The 24,090-nt window shown below is 36.5% G+C and overlaps 2 protein-coding genes and 1 long non-coding RNA gene across 7 annotated transcripts in view; 1 reads left to right on the top strand and 2 right to left on the bottom strand.

Moving 5' to 3' along the window:
* Nucleotides 1-5,702, top strand: part of LOC110997059 (fatty acyl-CoA reductase wat) — a 38,367-nt gene extending 32,665 nt beyond the window's left edge. For all 3 annotated transcript variants that reach the window (XM_045631269.1, XM_022265063.2, XM_045631268.1), the window contains 3 exons: nt 3,245-3,374; nt 4,005-4,132; nt 4,728-5,702. In XM_045631269.1, coding sequence (XP_045487225.1) covers nt 3,245-3,374; nt 4,005-4,132; nt 4,728-4,815 — 346 coding nt within the window. In that variant the 3' untranslated portion in view covers nt 4,816-5,702. The remainder of the gene's footprint in view (nt 1-3,244; nt 3,375-4,004; nt 4,133-4,727) is intronic.
* A 686-nt stretch (nt 5,703-6,388) lies between these two features.
* The window catches only part of LOC110998340 (juvenile hormone esterase), a 29,126-nt gene continuing 11,424 nt past the window's right edge, over nt 6,389-24,090 (bottom strand). The window contains exons 2-5 of one of the 3 annotated variants that reach the window (XM_022266960.2): nt 23,861-23,911; nt 17,162-17,309; nt 8,807-10,056; nt 6,389-8,278 (exon numbers count right to left, since the gene is read on the bottom strand). In XM_022266960.2, the coding sequence (XP_022122652.2) occupies nt 7,579-8,278; nt 8,807-10,056; nt 17,162-17,309; nt 23,861-23,904 (2,142 nt within the window). In that variant the 5' untranslated portion in view covers nt 23,905-23,911 and the 3' untranslated portion in view covers nt 6,389-7,578. Of the gene's footprint in view, nt 8,279-8,806; nt 10,057-17,161; nt 17,310-19,431; nt 19,454-23,860; nt 23,912-24,090 lie in introns of those variants that run through there. The other 2 variants (XM_022267129.2, XM_022267052.2) reach the window with 2 other exon arrangements.
* Nucleotides 18,615-19,190, bottom strand: LOC123689773. The gene is made up of 2 exons (XR_006750659.1): nt 18,867-19,190; nt 18,615-18,782 (listed from the first exon to the last, which is right to left on the bottom strand). It is a non-coding gene; the product is annotated as an uncharacterized LOC123689773 (long non-coding RNA).

The raw sequence follows: 24,090 nt of genomic DNA, 5'->3' as shown, positions 1-24,090 counted from the left end.
CGAAAAATAAATTTGTATAAAAATAAAAGACACTTATTCATGGCCAAAGCACAAATCTTTCTGTTAAGGCTTTAAACATTCATAATCACAAGAATCCACCAAAACGCTTCACTAAGCCAGAAAGCGTCGCATCCCTATAGACGTACCATGTTTGTAAACATAGTGGTAGCTGTACACACTCGGCGAGACACTCCGAGACAGGCCGAGGGCGAGAGTGTAAAGTAGAGCTCTCGTCTCGCCTCGCTTCCTCGCAGTCGGTCTCGCCTCGCTTCCTCGCAGTCGGTCTCGCCTCGCTTCCTCGCAGTCGGTCTCGCCTCGCTTCCTCGCAGTCGGTCTCGCCTCGCTTCCTGGCAGTCGGTCTCGCCTCTCTCGGTCGCCTGTCGGTTTTTTGCGCACGAGTCAAAGGGTCTCGCGAGTAAAACGAGAGCGACCTGTACACACTCGTTCAATCACTTGCTCGATGACTGTGGTTGTGACAGGACGTATCGCACAATGTGGTCTAACGAACGCGAATTAGAGTTTTTGGTAACACCAAAGGGAATCGTTGTTATGGAACTTTTTGCAGTAAAAATTGAAAGTCGACTAAAGACATTCTTGTAAAATTATCAAATTGGCCAGAGGGTTCTGCCACTAGCTCTGCCAATTGATTTTCCATGGTGCTGCTGAAATAAAGTACAAAATAAATGAATGACATACAAAAGGTAAAACATACATACAAGTAGCAATTTACAATTTTGGATAATATTAAAACTAATACATGTCGAGTTTTAGTGCGTTCCGCACCGGATGTAGCGGCACCCAAGGTTGCAACCGCTTCTCTTCACCACCTAACCAATACCTTCGTATCCTTACGTCCTCTTTTAACCCACGCTTAAGGAACCATCATCTTATTTCCACGGCATTTATTCTACTTTGATTCTTTCTCTGCCATACTTTTATTTTTCATACTGTCAAATAACCTGTTGCGTTTTACATCCCTCGCGCCATCAATAGACGAGGTGGGTATCGCGATCGCTATTAGTTTTTTTTTGTAGCAGGAGGCAAACTGGTAGAAGGCTTCACCTGACGGTGATACCGCCCTTCCGCCCATGGACACTCACATTGCCAGGAGGCTAGCAAGTGCGTTGCCGGCCTTTAAATAGTAGTATCGGCTCTGGGAACATTATAGTCGAATTAGATACTTTCTTTATATATTTATTTATATGAGCAGTGTTAGCCTAGTGGCTTCAGCGTGCGACTTTCATACCTAAGGTCGTAGGTTTGATCCCCGGCTGTGCACCAATGGAATTCTTTCTATGTGCGCATTTAACATTCGCTCGAACGGTGAAGGAAAACATCGTGAGGAAACCGACATGTCTTAGACCCAAATAGTCGACGACGTGTGTCAGGCACTGGAGGCTGACCTACTTGCCAATTAGATTTGAAAATTGATCATGAAACAGATTCAGAAATCTGAGGCTAAGACCTAAAGAGGTTGTAGCGCCACTGATTTATTTTATTTATTATTATTTATTTATTAACACTTTGTCGCATGTAGAGAAATATAATACTATAATTGATGTAATTGGGTCAATCAACTTTTATTTGTCCTGTAAGTACTTTGTTTTGTCCCTGACCAATAATCGCAGTTCTAAAGAAAATTAAGTGGTTTTTTGGCATATGTCGCATTTATCTTATTATTAAGCAAACATACGAGTAATTTTTTTTAAATAAATCACTATTAAACTGGAATTTTAATGGTTGTCCAGGTGACAAAATATCTGGATGTAGCGTTTTTTATTTGTCCCCCAGTAGCTATTTACAATGAAACATTACTTTATACAAAAAAATATTATATGGCAATTAATTACGCTTGTACATAATTATTCATTACAATATTCACTAAGATGCTAGCATATAGATTTTTGTTTGTTTCATAATTTTACCGAATTTTTTGCATGTTCGTTTTGGTCCCTATTATATTTTATTATTCCGACTTCCACCGGACAACGGTAAAAAAGTTCCGAAACCGAAACATAGATGGAATGATCAGTGCCTTGACAATAAGTCAGTCGATTTATTGACAACACTCATCCAACCGTCATTTTGATTTCATCATTGCCGCGGTGTCAGTCGGTCGCGCGCGTTTTGAAAAAGTGCGTGGCTTTTTTGTGTGTCTACCGGACAACCAGCACAAAAACGTTATTTGATATATCATAGTAAATAAAAGTGAAATATATATTATATTTTATTTATATTTTTCACTGTGCGTAAGACGTAATTCAAAATATCATTATTTATTATCAGAAAGCGCAAAGACTGATAAATGTCACTCGGACAACCAGTCACTTAGACAACCAAAACCGTTGTCCGTGGGACATTTTGGTTGCCCATAGGACATTTAATGATAGAATCAGCATAGAGCAATACTTTTCCTTTCAATAATAAAGTCACGTCTGTTATTTATGGAAGACAAATTGAAATCCATCCTATATTAAGTGAGAATAAAGTGACGATTCACAATTATACTGAATTTCAAATGGTTCAGAAGTCTATTTAGTTAGTTGTCCAAGGGACTATTTCGGAGTCAAATTTACTATTTTATTTAAATAAATCGTTCTGCTCTATGTAAATTCTTAAAATATAAATAATTATCTAAAGAAAAATGTTAAAATATAAAAAAAAATCAAATAAAATTATAAAAATAAAATTTATCATTGATGTACACTTAAAAGTTGATTGACCCAATTAAATAAGAAAGAATACAACTGCCTTCATTTTTCTCTTCTGAAAAAAAAAAAGATAATTATCATAATACTAATATTATGTTGACAGCCGCTGAACGTCGCAAAAATGGTGTCACTTAAATTTAATGCTTAAGTATTTTTTTTATATTTATGGCATAACTTTATGCCTCAAGTATTTTTCTTCAAAAGCAGTGTGGGCCTAGTACCTTCAGCGTGAGACTCATCCCACAGTTCGTAGGTTCGATTCCCGACTGTGCACCAATGGATTTTCGATGTCGATTTCGAAGAAGGTTGATTACCTTCTTGCCTTGCCATTTTTTTAGACCCAAAAAGTCGACGACGTGTGTCAGGCACTGGAGGCTGACCTACTTGCCAATTAGATTAACAAATGATCATGAAACACATACAGTTGTAGCGCTATTGATTCATTTTTTTTCTTCAAAAATGTGAACACTTTAAGACAACACTCAAAGACAAATTAAAAATGTTTCAGAGATGTATACAAATGATTTTTACAGAATGCTCAAGGTTTATAAGAAGATACACAAATTCTCTTCAGTTATTTGCTACTTTTCAACGAAAGAGATTTCCTTCTGCAATCGTCGGACCAGGGAACTTTGGGATCAAACTACTGATTTAGATAAACAGGTAACATTACTGGACCCTTGTTAAATACCCTTATTAGTCATAAAATAAAATATGTTGATTATGGAACATCAGATAGACAGGTATCACTTATTCCACATTAAACTTGAACCTGTAGGCATCCTTACTCATCGGCAAAGAAGACAGAGGGTGTAGGCCGAAAGAAAAAGCCGGCGTAAAAAACTCGCGGTTCTCTTTTAAAAAAAAAATAGTTTAGTCTTTATTTGTAATTACAGCTGTGCGCAGAAAAATAAACTATGTTTTAAAATAACACAAAACACAATTATATGCTTCCTCTTGGTCGTATATTTCAGAGGTAATTTTGTGTTTGGATTGATAAAAAGAAATATATGGCATATATTATTTCAATCATAAAGATATGCGGCCATTAAAAATTGTTAACGGGAATTTATTTGACGATAAATTGCCAAAATTGTATGTAAATAATGTAATACATTTTTTTTCGTTAAAAAAAACGAAAATTTGGTAAATCAATGATTTGATATTAAAAAAAAGGTTTTATATAAATACATCCTAAATTAATATTACATTTTATATTATTCATAAGCTCTCACGTAAATGAACGAATAACTTTTATATTAATGCTGAATTATACGAATTGTTGGATTTTAGATATTTCCATTCAGCATGAAGCAAGTAGACTGGGAGGAGTACTTCGACGAGTACTTGGCGGGTATCAGGAGGTACCTCTTCAAAGAGGGCGACGAGACCTTGCCTCAGGCCAGGATTAAGTGGAAAAGGTATTCAAATGGGCAATAGCAGACCTTATTTGTTTTTTAAACTCATTCCGGATTTTCCAATGTGAACTTCATTCAACTCTAACCGAATCTAGTATTGAACTAACAATAACTTTATAATAATAAATAGCTAACACTTTAAATGGGTTATAAGGCGTGGCTGGAAGTTGTCTCTTCTAGATATTCCACCCAGTGGCGTAGCTTGAGTGGCACCCGGTTGGAAGTTGATGATGATCGAAAGTAAAAAGCAATAAATTTTGTATGAGTAGCAGTATGGGACGGGGAAGCCCCCACAACAGCGTCAGGTTCTTTTGCGGGAATCCCCGAATTCTACATACAGCTGAGCTTGTACTAGTAGAGGAATCCCTGATAAAGAATATGGCTAGCGATTTTTTTTTGTTTATACATTGTTCTTAAAGTTGAGAGACCGGGTGGATGTCACCCCAAAACGGTGACACCCGGTGCGGAGCCCCCCCACCCCTTTGCTACACCACTGATTCCACCGAGTGGTTTTTTGGTTATTTAAACTTCTATTGAAAAAGGAAGTTTTTACAACAGCTGTTAAATAAAAGTTAAAAAAACTATTTTCTTATTACAGACTATACTACCTCCATCAGGTAGTGCGGATCTGTTTCTACGCCTTCGTGTTCTACTGTCTATGGACGATGTTGACGAAATTATTTTAATAAATGATCTTCTATAGTTAGCGTCAAATGGTTTGTCCTTGTTTTGGTCTGTAATAATTACCTATTGTTCAAGTGATAGTATTTTTATTACAAGTAAAAATAATCATTTGACATCCCGAAAATATACAGAGACATGCCAAAAAAATATATCAGCATTTTAACGATTTTGATAAAATCCCTGATTTTTTTTTCATTTAACGAAAATATTTATAAACTTTTATTATTAACAGACTTCTTAAATGACTAGGTCCTGCAATGAGTAGATTTTTTTTTATAATTTAAAGGTTCTTAATGTTTTCTACGTTTTTTAGATGTTTAAACTGTTTACAGTAGTTTTGACAGATTAAAATGGACATTAAATTTGATGTTAGTCTATATTGGTGATATAATATATTATCTGTGGGAGACACAAATATCCAAAGGATAAGTAGGAATTAATATATAGGATTTTATTTGTAGATATTAAATTGTGTATGGTAATTTTTTAAACTAAGAATAAGTACATTTAATGATACGGTGAAAAGTTATTCCACAACATGGGAAATGGAAGATCCTGCATGTAGCAGAATAAAATAGCGATCCTATAATAAAATATATTTTGTAAATAACGCCATCTAGGTGTCACCTATACCTTTCCCACCACTTCCATATTTTAACACTGGCAACGTTGTTTAAAACATTCCTTTAAATTGAGTATATAATGTATGAGTTTTATTTGTATAATTTGTACATAGCTAGTCATAAAAATCATGACAAGATTTATTAAAGAAATTACTTCCACTGAATTATATCAAATGTTACCACTTAAAATTATTTTATTATTCGCTAGCTGCTAAAATATTGTTTATAACGAATTATTGTGGTGCTAATAAACATTGTAAATGATGTGTGATTATTTTTTTATTTCTAATACTTTAATAACTTAAAGTGAAACAAAACACTTTTTTTCACATGGTACACATAAATGTCCTATCCTATATATATCTTTAGGGCCTAAAAATGAATAACCAAATTACTGGTTAATTTAATTTATTATTTGTATATAATTAATATATAACTTATATCAGATGACCCTCCTACCCATTTGAACAATTGTTTATAAAAAAAAAACGTGACACTCGCGAACAGCCATGGTAAAGCATAGCATTTATATATATGCAATTATATTTATTTACTATTTATGCAGTATTTTTTTTCTTTGATATTCACTCAATCTACCACTCTACCAGACTCAGACTAACACCTCTATATAGGCAGTCTCACTCTTAACGCGTACCGGCTGCGCCAGCCTTGCTTGCTACGTCACCAATCTCATCAGAGGGATGTGGAGACGCAGTATGCGTTTTGTCCCGCTCTGACGCGTATTGACCGCACCTATATTACGCCACCATGTTAGATTTTTTTTCGTTACGGAATTTCTTGATTTGATTGCCGCGCTCAAAACTATGCATTATCTTAAAAATTATCAGAAAACGACTATGAAATCGACGAAACACGATAAAAAAAGGTTTTTACCTTTAGTTTTGCTTTCTCGGTAAAAGGCGAAATTAATAAAAAGTGACAAAAACAACACTTATTTATCATAATTTATTCATAATAATTATATAAAAATACACATCTTGTTCAACTTAAATTAACAAAAATGATAGTATTGGCACAGAATGTATCTACATAAAGCAAATTCTATTAAAAAAACATGATTGCAAAATTCGGTCACAATATCTTGGCAGTTCACTGACATTAATGACGCCACATGAATATGCGGAAAACTATTTCTAATATATTCTAACGACGTGCAAAGATAAAGTGACGTGAAGATAATATAATGGAAGTAAATATGTTGTATATGTCTCTATTCTATCCGGGATGTGTTAAGGTAAAAACATACGAAATTTTAATACTAAAAGCTTAATTCTTTTCTAAAAGATAACATTTATTTTCCAAACAAAAATATATCTTAAAAGCTGTAAAAAATATAATTATATTTTAATGTACATAAAATACGACCAAGTCGTTTTAAATTAATGAATCTTCTAAATATAAATATATATGAAAACAAAAATATGAAGTATAAGGCAAAATAAAATTAAATTGTTAAAATATAAAGGCACTAGACATCACTCATACAATCATTAAAAGTTGGGAAATTTCTAAAAACTAGCAACACCAATAACGTCAAATTTAAATAATTATTTCAAAATTGGAATGATAATGTCAAATACTTCGATGTGATTAAATGCAAAAATTACAATTAAATGCACTAAGGAATGTTACTTTAAACAAGTAATTAACTAAAAATGATTATTACAAGTTTCATGTATAATGGAATATTTATTAAATTCAGAAATGGCGCCTAAAACTTTTCACCCTAACCTATTATTATTTATATTTGGAACCCATTTCACAACACTTTAAGTCAAACTGTTTATAACTACTTATTAATCTATGGATAGTGTTGCCATCACGTAATAATTACATAAATCCCTTGGGAATATTTTGATTTTCGAATATTTATCTTTTACAATGTTGTTGAAATTGTAAGGGATATGTATTACAAGCTTATTGGCCCGATGATCTAAGTCAATCGACAGACTAGATTTTTGGCACTTTCTAATTATTCCAGAGATAACATTAAACCGTATTATAATATCGCGTCAAATACCTTAATGACGCATTAGAAAGATATATCAGTTCAAAAAGAAATGGAGCTATCAAATTGCATATACTTAATGGTAGTGAAATAGGAATTAATTCATTAAAAAATCACTTTTTACCGAGTGATTCAAAGAAGTTTACGAATTTGTTTACACCAATGTTTTTGGGCAAATCGTCTTCCGGTGGGTCGTTGGCTCTAATCACGTCTTTAGGGTCGGTATTGCTGTTTTGTACCATTTTAATTTCGTTGGACGGACGGGGTTTCTTATCAGTGTTCCCATTTAGTTTATGGTCGTCAACGCCATTCGAGTTCGATTCTTTGTAAATGGTTACTATTTCGCGTACGGATCTAATCTCTTCACCCTCTGAATTCTCAATCAGCTTACTAAGAGAATTCTCTTTAACTTGAACGTTATTTGTGATTTCAGTTCCGTTGTGAGCCAACGCTTCGTCCATAGCACTTTTGATTTCTTCAACCTTTTTCTCGAAATCGGCTAGATTCGTTTTAGTTTCTTCAACAATAATTTTATTTTCAGCCGGTTCGTTATTAACAATTGTTTGAATTACTGTTTCTTGTACTATCACGGGTGTAGAGTCCACGACATCTGTGGCGGCTTGGATTTGGTTAACAACTTGTTCACGTTGTTTGTAGTATTTTGCGTAAATATCATCCCATAAGTCCATTCTGTCTTTATCGGGATTGGTTCCTACAGAAAGCTCATTATTGATGTTGAGATAATACAAATTGTCTTTTGTTACTGGTTTCCAAGTCACCGCCAGGTAGTAGTTGTCTTCGGGGGTTGGATTACTGTAGAGTAAAAATTAAAAAATGTTGGTCTTAGAAACTTTGTAATTAGAACAGAGTTAGCCTAGTGGCAGCGTGCGACATTCATTTCTGAGATCATAGGGTCGTTCCCAGGCTGTAAACGAATGTACTTTGTATCTATATACGCATTAAACATTCGCTCGAACGGTGAAAGAAAACAGCGTGAGAAAACCGGCTTGGCTTAGACCCAAAAAATTGACGGCGTGTGTCAAGAATTAGTTGGCTGATCACCTACTTGCCTATTCGATTTAAAAATGATTATGAAACAGATTCAGAAATCTGAGGCCTAGGATCAGGCTCTTTTCGTTGTAGACCCCTTTTAAAGATATATTTATTACTAAACAAATATCATAAATCCAAAAAAAGAAAAATTAAGTAATTGAAAATTAAATTAAAGGCATATTTAACATTACGCTACACAAAATTAACAGAATAAAATGGCGGAGCAAATATAGTCACAAATGTTGAATTTTTTAAATATAATAAGCATAATGGTATCATAAGACTTACCCAGACTTAGCAAAGTTGGTCCATAGCCTGACCATCCGTTCCCTGATGGTGAGGTCTTGAGGAGTCTGTTCCACGTCCTTCAGCAGATCAATCTTAAACAGGTATCCCAGCTCATCCAAATGTCCAGCATGTTTAACTCCTAAGCTCATTGGGAGCGTATTTGACAAATTCATTTCCCCAACATAATCAAACTTGTAGTAGAAAATTGGCTGATCAGACACTTTTGCCAATTTCGTGACCAATCTATGCGCTCCATAATTAATAAGCAAATCCGATACAAGTGCCGAAGTTTCTTGCAAACCTTCAGAATTTTTGAAGTACAATTCTTTAACTTTAGCTTCAATTGTTTTTACATCAGTTGGATTGGTAACATTCAGTTGATTAGCAAGGAATAGTGGTACATCAACCTTTTCTCCGATACATTCCAGAGTTGTGGTACCGACCATGATAGGAATTTTTGCTACTTTACCAGAAGTAACGATATCTAGATAAGATTCAGTCAAAACCGCCTCCACTCCGGGGAATTCAGTTTCTATAACTGGAGCAAATGTTATGAGTCCCTTTTGGAATAGCTCACTTACAGGATCTAGTTTTGTGTTGGCTTCGACGATGTCTTTAACTGGCGTGGTCAACAAAAACTCTAAAATATCACCCAGTTCAGTCGATTCACAGCCTAGTTCTTTGGCTAATTTCTTTGCATTCATGATTGGATCAACCTGTAGCGACCAATGGCATAATGCCGTTCCGGATTGAGCTATTGCTTTGCTGATTAAATTTTTAGACAAGGGACTAGCGGCCAAGATGGAGGTGATTGCGCCTCCGGCACTTTCACCGAAGAGGGTGATGTTACCAGAATTACCGCCAAAGTTTTTGATATTCTGCTTGACCCACCTAAGGGCTTGGATGACGTCTTTTAATCCAGCATTTCCGGGTACTTCTGGGGTATTTAAACTGAGGAAACCGAGCGCGCCGCATCTGTAATTAACTGTGACAACGACGACATCCTTTTCAATGAGATAGTCGGGACCGAGAAAAGAAGAATTACCGGAACCAAAGAGGAAAGCGCCTCCGTGTACATAAACCATGACTGGCAAGAATTCACCATCTAGGCTTGGGGTGTATACGTTGAGGAAGAGGCAGTTTTCATCGCCAGTGTATGGGGTGCCGAGTAATTGGTCAATTTGGGCGGAGACATTGCCTTCTGCTGTGGCGTCGCGGACTCCCTCCCATGGTTGCAGTGGCTGAGGGGCCTGGAAATAGAAAATGTTCGTAAGACACCTGCTATAAAATTAATCACAGTTTTATTCATAGATTTGTAAAGATATACAGTAGAATCTCTATAGCTCGATAAAAATTGCCATTCTCTTCCGCTGAACCCGAGATACGAGGTTTGAGATACCTCGACTTTGTAACTTGAACAAAATGATCTTTCCCTACGAAGTATTGATAATACACACTCTATAACTAGAATTTCAAAACAGGGACTCCGTAAGCCGTAGTTAGTAAAATATAATGACGTCTTACTTGGAATTCTCTGAAATAATAGCAATAAAATCCAAAATCATATTTTTTTTTAGTGTAACTTAAATTGAATTGTTATTCAATCTCGACTCTACATATCGAAAATACACATAGAAATCGTGCCTCTGTAAGTCGAAATTTCTTTTTGTAGAACAGGGACAAACGGGCAGGAGGCTCACCTGATGTTAAGTGATACCGCCGCCCATGGGCACTCTCAATGCTCTGGTTTTGAGAGTGTCCTCGAGGACAGGACACTCTCTGCGTTGCCGGCCTTTTAAGATTTTAAGTTCTTGTTAGGTCAATGTTTTTTTTAATTCCTCTGGAAATTCGAGTTATCGAGATTCCACTGTATTAGTATCAAATTACACCTGGTGTTAATTAACGTCAAATCCATTATTAGTTTTTTTTTTTTTTTTTTTTTATAGAATAGGGGGCAAACGGGCAGGAGGCTCACCTGATGTTAAGTGATACCGCCGCCCATGGACACCCTCAATGCCAGAGGGCTCGCGAGTGCGTTGCCGGCCTTTTAAGAATTGGTACGCTCTTTTCTTGAAGGACCCTAAGTCGAATTGGTTCGGAAATACTTCAGTTGGCAGCTGGTTCCACAGAGTGGTGGTGCGCGGCAAAAACTGCCTGGAAAAACGCGCAGTTGTGGAACGGCGGACGTCGAGGTGATACGGGTGGAATTTCGTATTCTGCCTCGACGTCCGATGATGAAACTCAGCTGCAGGTATTAATCCGAACAACTCCTCTGAACACTCTCCATGGTAAATGCGGTAGAAGATGCAGAGAGACCCCACATCTCTACGCAACGCCAAAGGATCAAGCCGCTTGGAGAGATTTTGGTCGTCAACGATTCGAACCGCTCTTCGTTGAATACGGTCAAGTGGAAGAAGCTGGTACTGGGGAGCACCCGCCCAAAGGTGGGAACAGTACTCCATGTGGGGCCGAATTTGCGCTTTATATAGTTGCAAGCGGTGGCCCGGAGTGAAGTACCGTCTCGCCCTGCTGAGCACACCGAGCTTTTTGGAGGCTAATTTTGCCTTTCCCTCCAAGTGACCGCGAAACTGAACGTCGTTCGATATGTCAACGCCAAGTATTCCAATGCTGGCTGTGGCTTTAAGGAGAGTGTTTTCGAAAAGAGGAGTAGCGACAAAGGGTGTTTTTTTAGCGGAAAACGCGCAAACTTGTGTCTTTTTGGGGTTAAATTGGACTAGGTTTAGTCTGCCCCAGTCAGAGACTCCACGTAGTAGGGTTTCTACTTCAGACACAAGTTTGTTCCGGTACTCATCGACATCTGCCCGAGAAATACTTGCCCGGCCAGTGTAAAGAGTGTCCCCAGTGCTGTCATCCGCATAGCAGTGAATGTTGCTAAGTTGCAACATATCATTGATATGCAGAAGAAACAGGGTCGGGGATAAAACACAGCCTTGTGGGACCCCAGCGTTCACGGGTTTAAGGTCGGAACATGCTCCGTCGATGACGACCTTGATGCTCCGATCGGCCAGAAAGCTGGAGATCCAATCGCATAATTTCTCGGGAAGCCCATAGGCTGGAAGCTTCGAGAGCAGTGCTCTGTGCCACACCCGATCGAAAGCTTTCGCTATGTCCAAACTAACCGCTAGAGCCTCCCCCTTGGACTCAATTGCCTCCGCCCATCTATGCGTAAGGTATACAAGAAGGTCACCAGCCGAACGACCACGACGAAAGCCGTACTGAGAGTCACTTATCAGCTGGTGGCCCTCCAGATACTCCAGGAGCTGGCAATTAATAATGGATTCCATTATTTTGGAGAACAAGGAGGTTATCGCTATTGGGCGATAGTTGGACGGATCGGAGCGATCGCCTTTTTTAGGGATCGGATGTATCGATGCGATCTTCCAGCACTCCGGGACAGTGCCAAGCGAGTACAGGTACCGGAAAAGGCGCGTTAAGACCGGAGCCAACTCAGGAGCACAAGTACGCAGCACAATTGGAGGAATACCATCCGGCCCGCTCGACTTATGTATGTCCAAGGAAGATAATGCTTTACGGACAGCACGTTGCCGGAATGTAACTTCCGGCATCGAAGAATCACACCATGAAATGCTCGGTGGTGATCTCCCTCGGTCATCCAAAGTCGAGTTGGACGCGAAGAGACAGCCTAAAAGGTCGGCCTTCTCCTTCGCAGTGTGGGCCAGCGAGTCATCCTCCCTGTGCAATGGTGGAATGGAGGGCTGACAAAAATTCCCTTGGACAGCTTTGGCTAGAGACCAGAAGGCTCGAGTCCCCGAAGGGAGTTGGGCCAATCTCTCGCCAAATCTGGCAATGTGCTCTGACTTTGCTTTAGTGATTTCCCGTTTGAAGGACCTGGAGGCTGAGTTATATGCTTTTTTGAGTTCGCTGGTATTAGCATCACGAGATTTCGCCGCTTCTGCCCATGCCTTAAAGCATTCTCGCTTTCGACGCGAGGCTGTCTTGCAAGAACGCTTAAACCAGGGCTGAGACTTGCCACCGATCGGCACCGCAGAAAAAGGAATAAAGAGTTCCATTCCCTGCAGAACCACTTCGGCGACAGAGGCAGCGACGGAATCTGGAGCTTCAGACGAAAAGCAAATAGGCCCCCAAGGGTAGGACGCAAAGAAAGACCGCATCCCGTCCCAATCTGCTGACTTGTAGTGCCAAATACGGCGAAAACCCAAAAAGCGCGACCGCGAAGGGCGCGTAGATGGCACAGTACTCCGGACCACACAATGATCCGATGAACCCAATGGCGGGTCAACGGAGACTTGATAGTTCTCCGGATGCGAAGTCAGCAGAAGGTCCAACAAAGAGGGTTTATGACCGTCCACATCTGGTATTCGCGTAATCGCAGGGACCATTTGTGTCAGGTCGTAGGCTAAAGCAAAGTCGTGAAAGGATCTTCCCGCGTGATCGGTGGTTTCAGAGCCGAGCCAATCGGCATGGTGGGCGTTAAAATCGCCAAGTATCACGATTTCGGCGGTAGGAACCCTTTCAAGCAGGGAATCTGTAGCCATTTGGATGTGCTCGATGAGTCGGTCAGTTTCGTCATTTCCGCTATGGGACCTATACAGGCACGCATAGAATCGCGGATGGTCATCGCAGTCTATGCGGAGCCAGAGGTTAGATAGGTCCCTTCCTTCAAGCGTCCCGAGGCGACGAGAACAGATATCCTCTCTGACGTACACGCAAACTCCCGCCCGCGGCACAAATGAATGTTCCAATTTGTACCCCGGGTAGGAGAGGTAAGAAGTATCAGCCGGGGAGGATATCTGAGTCTCAGTGAGGAAGAATAAGGCCGGCTTCGCAGATTCAAGGTGAAAGTGAACCGCGCTTAGGTTTGAGTTGAGCCCCCTAACATTGGTGAAGTCCACTGTGAGCGTGGAAGGGGTTGCCTTCGGCGAATTCTTCCGTTTGCCCCGAGATCGAAACCTGAAACTAGAACTGGATGTTTTGTTTAGAGCGCAGTTTTTGCCCACCCCAGAATACGAAGGGCAGCCTGTGCATCCACCACCGGATACTGATTGTTCCGATGATGGACGCCCAGAGGGGGATTCTCCACGTGTGGTACCCCCCTGGGGTAATCTTTCTTTAAACTGCACCGTCATACTCTGGGGAAGGGGGGGGGGATGGGCTCCGGGAGTCTCACTCACCGAACGAAACGCGAGTACAATAAGATAAACCTATTGCATCACTTCACGCCGGTTTTCTGTGAGACAGTGGTACTGCCCCGGTCGTGCCTGCCCATTTGGCTGAAGCCCGAAAGCAACAGCATGGCACTCCCACTAGGAAGGGGGTTGACTGATTGCACTGGTGAAATAACCTCTTTCACAGGTTATTTCACCAGTGGGCGATGGGGTCGTCAGGTCCCTACGCCAAAAAGTTGTTGTCAAACGCCAAGTTGAAGTCAAACGGACCTGTAGGTAAATTATATAAATATATTCAGGTAGTTCATGAACCCAAAGTTTTTATTTTCTATTCCACAAATACGTCAATCTTAAGCCGCTTATCAGATGTCAGGTTTGTGTTTATCATTTATCATTGTGATATATCGCTATCGCATTTTTCACACACAGCACCAATCGAGTTTCAAGTGGACTATTTTTATTGAACCTATTAGATTGGGGGAGATCATTTTTCTTTCGTAATTACCCAAATATAAGCAAAAACCGTTAACGACAACATCGTTTAAAAAAAAATACCGGTTATATTGACCAAAATCAAAGGCTGATTCTATTGTATTAGGTATTTAACAACAAAGTCATCGGGTATTATGACTATCGGTTTTTACGACCAAATATGATTAGTCCCTTACATGTCGATATAACAGATTTATATACAAATTACTATCTCTCCCATATGCGTTTTACATCTATTGATAAAAGCTTGTCACCACCACACCACAAATACAAATTTTAATGTGACAATCATTTCTAGGCAAACATGATAGATATACCTACACCCTAATAAAACAATTACAAAAACTAAACGAAAATAATAGCAGTGTGAGGAGCAACTATGGATATCTCTCCTTATAATATTGACAAGCCTGTGCAAATAAAAAAATGATAATATAGTCTTCAATCTGGGGTTCAAAAACATAAATATTGTACACGTAATAAATCATGGCTAGTTAGAATATTTCGCGTTTACATGCTCCTCCATTGAGGCATGATTTTAACAATAAACACAACGAAACAATAAAAATGTATTCAACATTTAAAATACATTTGTTATCAAGATCACTAGTTACAGTTTACTCGTGATCTTTAAATGTATTTTAATGTAATCTCACAATAAACGTTTTGCGGATATATGCGAGTGGACCATATTTTCTCCGTTCAAAGCAATACGATCCCCTAGAATACAGATGAATAATTGTTTCATAGTATTTGTGTTTCCGGCTAATCCATAGATTATAGAACACCAAACACAAGTCTTTTCTCCAAATTACGTGTATATTATTAGACGTAGTGAAAACTTACAAATCACGCTAGTTCAATGTGAGAGAGGCCATGTCACTGCATTAATACGACTTAGAACACTGAATTTATTCTAAAATACTAACACTTGCCCCTGCTTTGGCCAAACTATAGGTATTTACGTAAATTCCTTTAAAACATATGCCGAAACCTCAAAATGCTTTAAATATCTGTCCAACTCACGCTACTTGAAGACCTTTGTATGTACTTTTGTTCAATAAACGATTGACAAATGTGGATTAAACAAGTTTAACGCAATTAATCTGATTTAAGTCCTAATCTAAAGTTGTATTGAAGCCATGTTTACGCAATATATATCAAGCGATATTTTAAATATTAGATAAAATAATGTTATTAATATACTACATTCGTTTATATCATTAAATATATAAAAAATGAATAAAATAATGTTTTCTTTTTATAAACAAATCTATGTATAGTTTAGGTATTTTAAAGTGGTTTCAAGTCATAATATCACTTAAATATACAGTAACTCAAAAAAAGAACGAGTGTGCTTATGACCACACGACTGAAGTGAAACTTCTTTCGCTCCATCTATATGTATGTATATATATGTGTGTGTCAGCTTACTCCCCAATTCAAGCGTGCGTAAAGAAATTTCAATAATGATGAAGACTGTTCGGGTTTCGATCTGGAGCTCATCATTAAGAAGTCTTTACCAAACTTTAAACCTTAATTGCTGTAATGAACCTAAATAAATTATTTAGTTCAGAATGCCATCATTACATTTGAATCTTTACAATCAACATAGGAATAATATTAATAATTAAAAAATACACGCAATTATTACACTTGGGGTCTGTTTCACACAGCTATTTATTACTTATAGGTAGGATAAACAGTATTTTTGCGTTAAACTTCTAACCTCGGTCACTCGCTAACCACGACTACTACATAGCATTCAAAACGAGTTATAGTTTTACTCCTAATCCAAGCTCCGTGTAGCTGTCACAGCCAACTAACTACGTCCTACGCGCATACTAGCGGCCTGAAAGATATTCCGCCAGTTGATCAAACTACTAGGCAAATGAGTTGGATGGATGACGTTTGCATTTTGTTTAATAATGTGAAATTAGCTGAGATTGGCTCAATGAATTTAATTTTTAAAAAAATATTTTTTGTGTCAAATGTTTCATCTTTATTTCTATCGCACGCATAGCTCTATGAGAATGAGAAATTTCAATATTGATTCAATGTTATGTAAGCAAGTTTTAAGAAATCTTATGTGAGAAAATTCACTAAAGAATATATTACATAAGACTGCAGCTACTGGAACCAACCCAAGTAACACTGGCATCATATCAAATAACAATATATGAACTGAAGTGGCCTCTACTACATTATTTATGCGATTACATAAAGGATCTTTGCGCATTTTCTGTGACAAATGTCGCCTCTTTAAATCCATTTCACACAAGAATAAATGGAGAGGCTCGCATTAATTATACAAATCACTTATTATATGGCTACGTCTCAGACTACTAGCTTAACAAGCCGTTTAATTAACAGCCTATAGATAGTGCAATTCGCGAAGACGCGCCCCACCAATTCTTGGTTGAGGGGATGGCGGGGTACGGGGAGTTTACTCCGAGCGTTAGTAACGATCCGTTAGCGGTTTATTGTAGTGTGCGTGTGTACCGATAACACTCTTCATTGACGGAAGCTTGCACACATATACTATAAACGGTTAAGAGGAATAGTGGGGCGCGTCTTCGTGGATTGCATTATCTGCTTAATCGTATTCCGTTCCGATTTTGTGTGCACAGCTTCCTTAAATGCGACCTCAATTAAAAGTATCATAAACTACGTGTCCTTACATTGAAGCACCCACCTTAAACCTCAAAGATCCGAGCGGTGGTGCAGCATAAGGAATACCCTGGAAGCTGTAGAACCCTTTTCCCGAGGGTCCATTGACTAGCTTGCCCTGCAGCTGGCCGTGCTCCACTCGAACTATTGGCGTGTCAACCATTCTACCGCCGCTGGAACATAAAATTATAATTAAATCGCTTGAATAATTACTCTGCCGCAAAATTAGTGATCATATCTCCAAATGGGCTTTAGCATGACTTTATACTATTTTAATTAAATTCTAAATCTTCTTCGAATTAGCGTCAAACATACACCTGAGTAGGAAATAGAATATAAAACTAGATGCGGCACATCCGCACGGGCATTCAACTTTAAAATGATATAGATTATGTAATAGTGAAGTAAGGCAATTGAATTATAGTGAATCAATTGTTTGTTTAATTAATTAATGGGGTGTTTAATTTCCTACCCATAATCTAGTCCTTATTAACACTTTGTGTAAACAATACAAATCTAATAAATAGCGACGATGATCACTTGGTCGAGGAAGTAATCTATGTTTTATTATTAAGAAAACCAGTTAAACAGAAGCAGAAAAACGAGAAACTAAATTTCAATTAACGTTATCGTTAAATAAAAGTATTACAACAGACCAACTATTCCCAATATTACTTGTTCTAAAGTAACAACAAATTATTACAATACTACTTTACAAAAAAATCTTTGGCGCTACAACCTTTTTAGGTCTACACCTCAGATTTCTGTATCGTTTCATGGACATTTTTCAATCTAATAGGCAAGTGGTGTAATAGGGGGTTTGGTAGAGGTATAACTAGAGAGGTATTACACTTTAATGTATAATTTCTAATGTTTCGATATTTGTAAATATGTTAGGAACATGTATAATAACAATAATAGATCTGTATAGTAGTTTTACATTATCTTCACATATTATTTAAATAATGTATACAAATATTGTAAATTATATTTAAAAGAGTGTGGAGTTTCTTGCCCATTCTTCTCCACACGAAACTACCCTTTGGAAGAGGCAATTAGAATCATCTTTATATTTTATTTAACATTCAACAGTGCCATTAAATTTGGGCTAATTGGAATAAATGATTTGACTTTGACCATTCGACTTAGGGCCGCCAACACACTCGTGACCCTTCTGGCAATGTGAGTGTCTATGGGCATATCACAAAACATTAAATGAGCCTCCTATTACATAAATAAATAAAATAAAATTTAAATTCGGCTTTTGTAAGTCCATTCAAATCAATCAAATACCTATCTTACTAACGAAGCAATTATGTCATTTACTGATAAAAATTCTATTAACAAGAATAGATAAAATTTTAATTGTGACAATGACACGTTGCCACTATATTTTCACGTGTTTTATTATACATAATTATACATTACTATAGATAATAGTACTATTAAGACATATCATAGATTATACAAAATAGGAATGTTTTCGCGAATTACTTCGTAGTTTAAGAATATATACACAATTATAGTGTATTGTCATTTCATTCATTCATGTCGTTCTTACCCAAAAACAAATCAGGATATTAAAAAAAGATTTTGATATCTTCGCAAATAGTATCTGTTCCATAAAGCATTGTTTTTCTCTTTAGCTTAAACATAAGAGAAAGAAACAAATTCATTTACACTTGAATAGGTACAAACTTTAATTCAATAAGATAAAATATAGACATTACATCATGACTAGAGCTATCATTTTTTATCTGTAGATAAATTCGAGTTCGAAGTTTAAAATCGTTAATGTAAAAACACTTTTTGTAACCGGAACTTATTAAAATCATAAACTCTAAATATTGAGCAAATTTCAAAAATGGAATTCACGTTTTATGCCGTTTCCGTTCAATCGTAAAACTTTAAATAGATTTCACATTCACATAATATTAATAGTGTTGGCCTAGTGGTTCCAGTGAGCGACTCTTATCCCTGATGTCGGAGGTTCGAACCCCGGCTGATTACCAATGGACTTTCTTTCTTTCATTAAAAATTCGAAAACATCACCAGGAAACGCCTTAGACTCAAAAAGTCAACCACGGCAAGGCACAGGAAACATAGATTGACAAATGATTATGAAACAAAAACAGAAATCTGAAGCCCAGACCTAAATAGTTTTTAAAATACACATTCACTAATTCACTGCCATATTACGTAACCACTTTTCTCACTTAACAGACAAATTTCATTATTAGATTTGAAAAAAATGAGAAAATATTAAAAATACCGTAAGTACTTCACGCAACTCACCTAGGTTACACCTTAACGAATACTGACTTGGTCACGAGCCTGATAAGATTATAAGCCGTCGTCACATAGTTTTATAAAAATAACATCTTTTGTAACTATCGATTGAGAATGAGTAATACACGCCAATTTTTATCACAAACGCTACTTAGGCCATGATTCGGGACATTTTTTCAAATTAAATACATCACAATATGTTAATTATGTAGCATTCTTATGCCACTAGGCCAACACTGATCATAATATGTGAATGTGAAATCTATTTAAACGTTTTACGATTGAACGGCAACTGCTTATTCCATTTTCGAATTTTACTCAATATTCCGGAAGTTCATAATTTTAATAAGTTCCGCTCCCGACGAGTGTTTTTAAATTTATGATTTCAAAGTTCGAACTCCAATTTATGTATGGATAAAAACATGCAAAATTACATCTTATCTATATGTTACATGTATACATAGAAATCGAAATTGGATGAATTATTGGAGTAGTTATTGAATTATTTTGGAATCGTTAAATTTATTTAGATGAGTGGAAAATTTAAGAACTTGTTTCAGTCTCTGTCAGCAATAACAAAAATAAATGCGCTCGCTAAAACAGAATTTTGTAAGCCTCCTTGACTATAAAGCACTTAGCCATCGGGTTATATAAATAATATATTTCGCATTTTAAAAATGATTAATTTTAATATTAGTTTATTTGTACCTAGTACGATTTATTAAAACAGTTTTAAAAATGAAGGCCAGAACTGATTTACTAACTAATTAGTCAAAATCCCTCTCACTCGCACACATATAAACACACACGTAGGTACACGTTCATGGTAATTCATTGTTAATTATTATACATTTGATTTTGTAATTTTATAAAATCTGTTGGCTACCTGAATAAAAAAATATAGAACTGTAAAAAGGGTCTTCACATTCCTCCAAATCGCCAAAAGTACTCTAGATATGGGTCACGAATTTTGACTGAGAGAGGAGAGTCTATAGCCGAGTATATATACCTATTCAATTACACGCGACAAAATATTTGTTGCTAAGAAACATGCCCTACAACTGGAGATGGGCAGGACACCTAGCCCATTCTACAGATGACAGACGGTCTAAAACAGTAACCGAAGGTACTGTTCCAAAAACAACAAGGGCACGCGATGGGCAGACGTGATCGAAAGGGTAGCTGGAAAAATGGTTGACGAAACAAAATTAAATATGGTGGAAGATGGAGAAGGCCTTCTCCCACTTTTTATTTATATCTATTTTTGTTGAATTTATGTCAGTAATATGTTGATTACTAATGGCTTATTATTATTTTAATATTTATATATACCTATATTTGGTAATATACAATTGGACAATTTGGAAAAAAACTAGAGTTCAGACATTTGAATTTTTTAGGCTTTTTAGATTAGATTTTGATGGTGCCAATACAAAATTTCTTACTTCTCCTTTTGTGCCAGCATTGCGGACATTTTGTTCGTGTTTAAATAATAATACAGACTTTTTAGATTTTCATAGTGATTACGTATCAGAAATCAGGTAATATTATCAAAATATCTTCGTCATCGTCATATACCAGGTATCAAATTTAATAAGCATTATAAATTCTTATCTAATTCTAGTGAAGTTATTTAAAATAACAAAATGCGGAAATAGTTTTAATGTAGGTATATATTTTTTAAATTGTCACTATTAATACGTATTTAGTTTTACTGATACATTTTTTTATGTATCAATAAAACGTATCTTCTAATATTAATGTGTGAGTGTATTTGTAGTGTCATTCTAAGAATCTTGTTTTAGGACTTGTCAAATATGACATTTACATAATAATACAGCGCCAGATACTATTTGGCCGTTTTGAAATGTCAGACTGACATTGTCAGCTCTCAATTTAGGTGCGTACAATAAATAATTGTGCAATCTATCAACATCTAATAAAAATACAACTGAAATGTATGTATTCTTCTTTCTTGCATTATTAATTACAACGGCAACGTTTTAATTATCGAATTTTTATGATTGCTAGGTATCTTAAAACCTATCATATTAGTTTTATTAAGACATTTCAATAAATTATTAAGTAAGTGTGACATCAAATTATTCCCCTAATAATGGTTCATTTTATTTGCTGGCAATACTAATATCTATGACAGTGACATTCTTACAGGCCAAGAAAAGTATGAGTATGTGGATGTTGCGAATACCATGAACCACAAGAACCAATTAGTCCGTTCTAAACCAACTAAAGATACCACCACAAGACTGCCAACTCTACAAATGGGTTCTTAGCTACTTTAACCATATTGCCAGGAGAGAACCGAATACTCCCAACAAATTTGCAGAAGTCGGAGTCCATCGTCTACCCTTCGGCCTGACCAAATTAAGACTATTATGGTACCCATCATTCCTAATGCCATCAGAATTAAGATAAGCTTCTGATAAAGCGGTGTGGAGGTAGCAATCGTATTAGTTTTTAATATAGACATAAACTTCAGTAATTAAAACAAAAAAAATGCATATGCGAACGTCTGTTTATTTCTGCGTAAAGTATTAAATTCAGGTGTTCTACACAATGATTCTCCGATGCCATATTTACGTTTTAAAGTGAAATGTTAGGAAAATTACTAATAACATCCGATACCACAGAACAGCTCACGCGTGACAAAATATTAAGTGAGCGTTTCACGTCATTAGTCTCACTCATACATGTAACGCTTACACGAGTTTATTAAGATAAGTGTATTAAATATACAGAGTACATGAGAAGTGCAGAGTCTAGCGGCATGAGATTTCCATCCCTGACATCGAAGGTTCGAAGCACGGTGCTCAAGACTTTATATGTGCGCCTTCAACTTGCCCGTTCGGTAAAGGAAAACCTTCTAAAGGCTACAGGAATCTAAGCCCAAGATCAAAGATCGTAGCTTATTTTTAACACGATGATATTTTAATTTTTTCTAGGCAGTTTTTGCCGCGCACCACCACTTTGTGGAACCAGCTGCCCACTGAAATATTTCCGAATCAATCCGACTTAGGGTCCTTCAAGAAAAGGGCGTACCAATTCTTGAAAGGCCGGCATCGCACTCGCGAGCCCTCTGGCATTGAGAGTGTCCATGGGCGGCGGTATCACTTAATTTAAAAAGCGAAGTATGTATGATTTAAGTCAACCCTTGTTCTTGGGTTTCTGAATGTTTCTTGATCATTTTTTTTAGTTTAGTGATCAGCCTTCTGTACCTGCCACGGGGTGTAGGGTCTGATACATGCCAAATCGCGTGAAATTTTGACTGTAATCTCACACTTAGCTTAGGCAAACATACATAATTTTATTTACCCGTTAAATAATAATAATATGTGATTAAACGTTGTTACTTGCATCAATATTAAAAAAAAATATAAACAAACAGGCAAGAGGCTTAGAAAAAACATGCCAGGACTTGCAAGTGTGTTTCAAAATTGATATGTTTTTTTTCTTGCACGACCCTACCTCGAATGCTTATATTTCAAAATACATATAACTGTTGCAGTTGTAAAATAAACTTGTTATTATTAATTAACACTTATGACACTTACCAATTCATCATCTTAGGTATGACAACATAGCCGGCGGGAAAACAAAATTTATGTTCCATTTTATAACTGGACTCATGTTTGAATAATGGCAACACTTCGATGTTCTTTATTATATCATCATTAAGTGTATCCATATTGACTTTATGCTCTGTATTCGTTTTTATGACATTGGCAATTTTTTTTATCCGCGTTTTATGGGTAGTTAAATTAGACTGACGGGCTAAGAGGTATCGTAAAAATGTTCTTTTAAAAATATACAGATCTTCCAGGTTTCTAGCCATAAACACTATTATCACAGAGTCTATTCTAAATAGTACTATAAACCGACTTTAATTAAATAAATAATCATGTTTTTGAAAAAAGAACACAGACTAGAATAAATAAAACGTCAAAAAATTCCACTTCAATTTTAAAAAGAGAACACGAAATTAAACAGTCTAATATTGTTTTTAAATAAAAAAACTCAAAATCGATTCGAAATTCAAATAACCATCCGAACCGTAAAGTACTATTTTAGAATTACACACATTATTCCCGAAAATTAACTTTTCGCGCCTATTTTCCTTACAATGCGCTTACTCCAAATAGCGCAAATACGTACTGATTCAGTTTTTGTTTTTGGTGTGTGATTATTAAATTAACAAGTAAACATCGTGACATACTGTATTTACTTAGGTGGCATCAAGGAACTGTACCTAACGTTTTAGTTATATATACATCAAATTAAAACTGTATTACCTAAATAAGTTGTTAGTTGTTAGTTGTTAAATTCATGCCTTAAGCTATATTTTGTATTGTACATTTATTAATGTTTAACACATGTATTAATGTGTGTGGTTAGTTTAGTATTCAAACTAACTCACCGTAAGTCGTCTAAAAACTCGTTCACTATATCTATGGTATTCATTTTCTCACTGAAAAGAAAAACAAATCTTATAAATGTGATTTAACAATAAGCTCTATTTGTTTTTTTATAATAATAACATTTTCATCTCATTGTCCAGTTCACCAATGCAAATAACGTGACCCTTAACAGGTAAAATGGCGCCAATAATATAGACTATAGAGGTCACAGATAAATGCAATGACGCAG

The sequence above is a fragment of the Pieris rapae genome, chromosome 15 (genome assembly GCF_905147795.1).
Source record: "Pieris rapae chromosome 15, ilPieRapa1.1, whole genome shotgun sequence".
NCBI lineage: Eukaryota > Metazoa > Arthropoda > Insecta > Lepidoptera > Pieridae > Pieris > Pieris rapae.
Note: the sequence above shows the minus strand (reverse complement) of the source record. Positions and strands in the feature narration are given on the sequence as shown.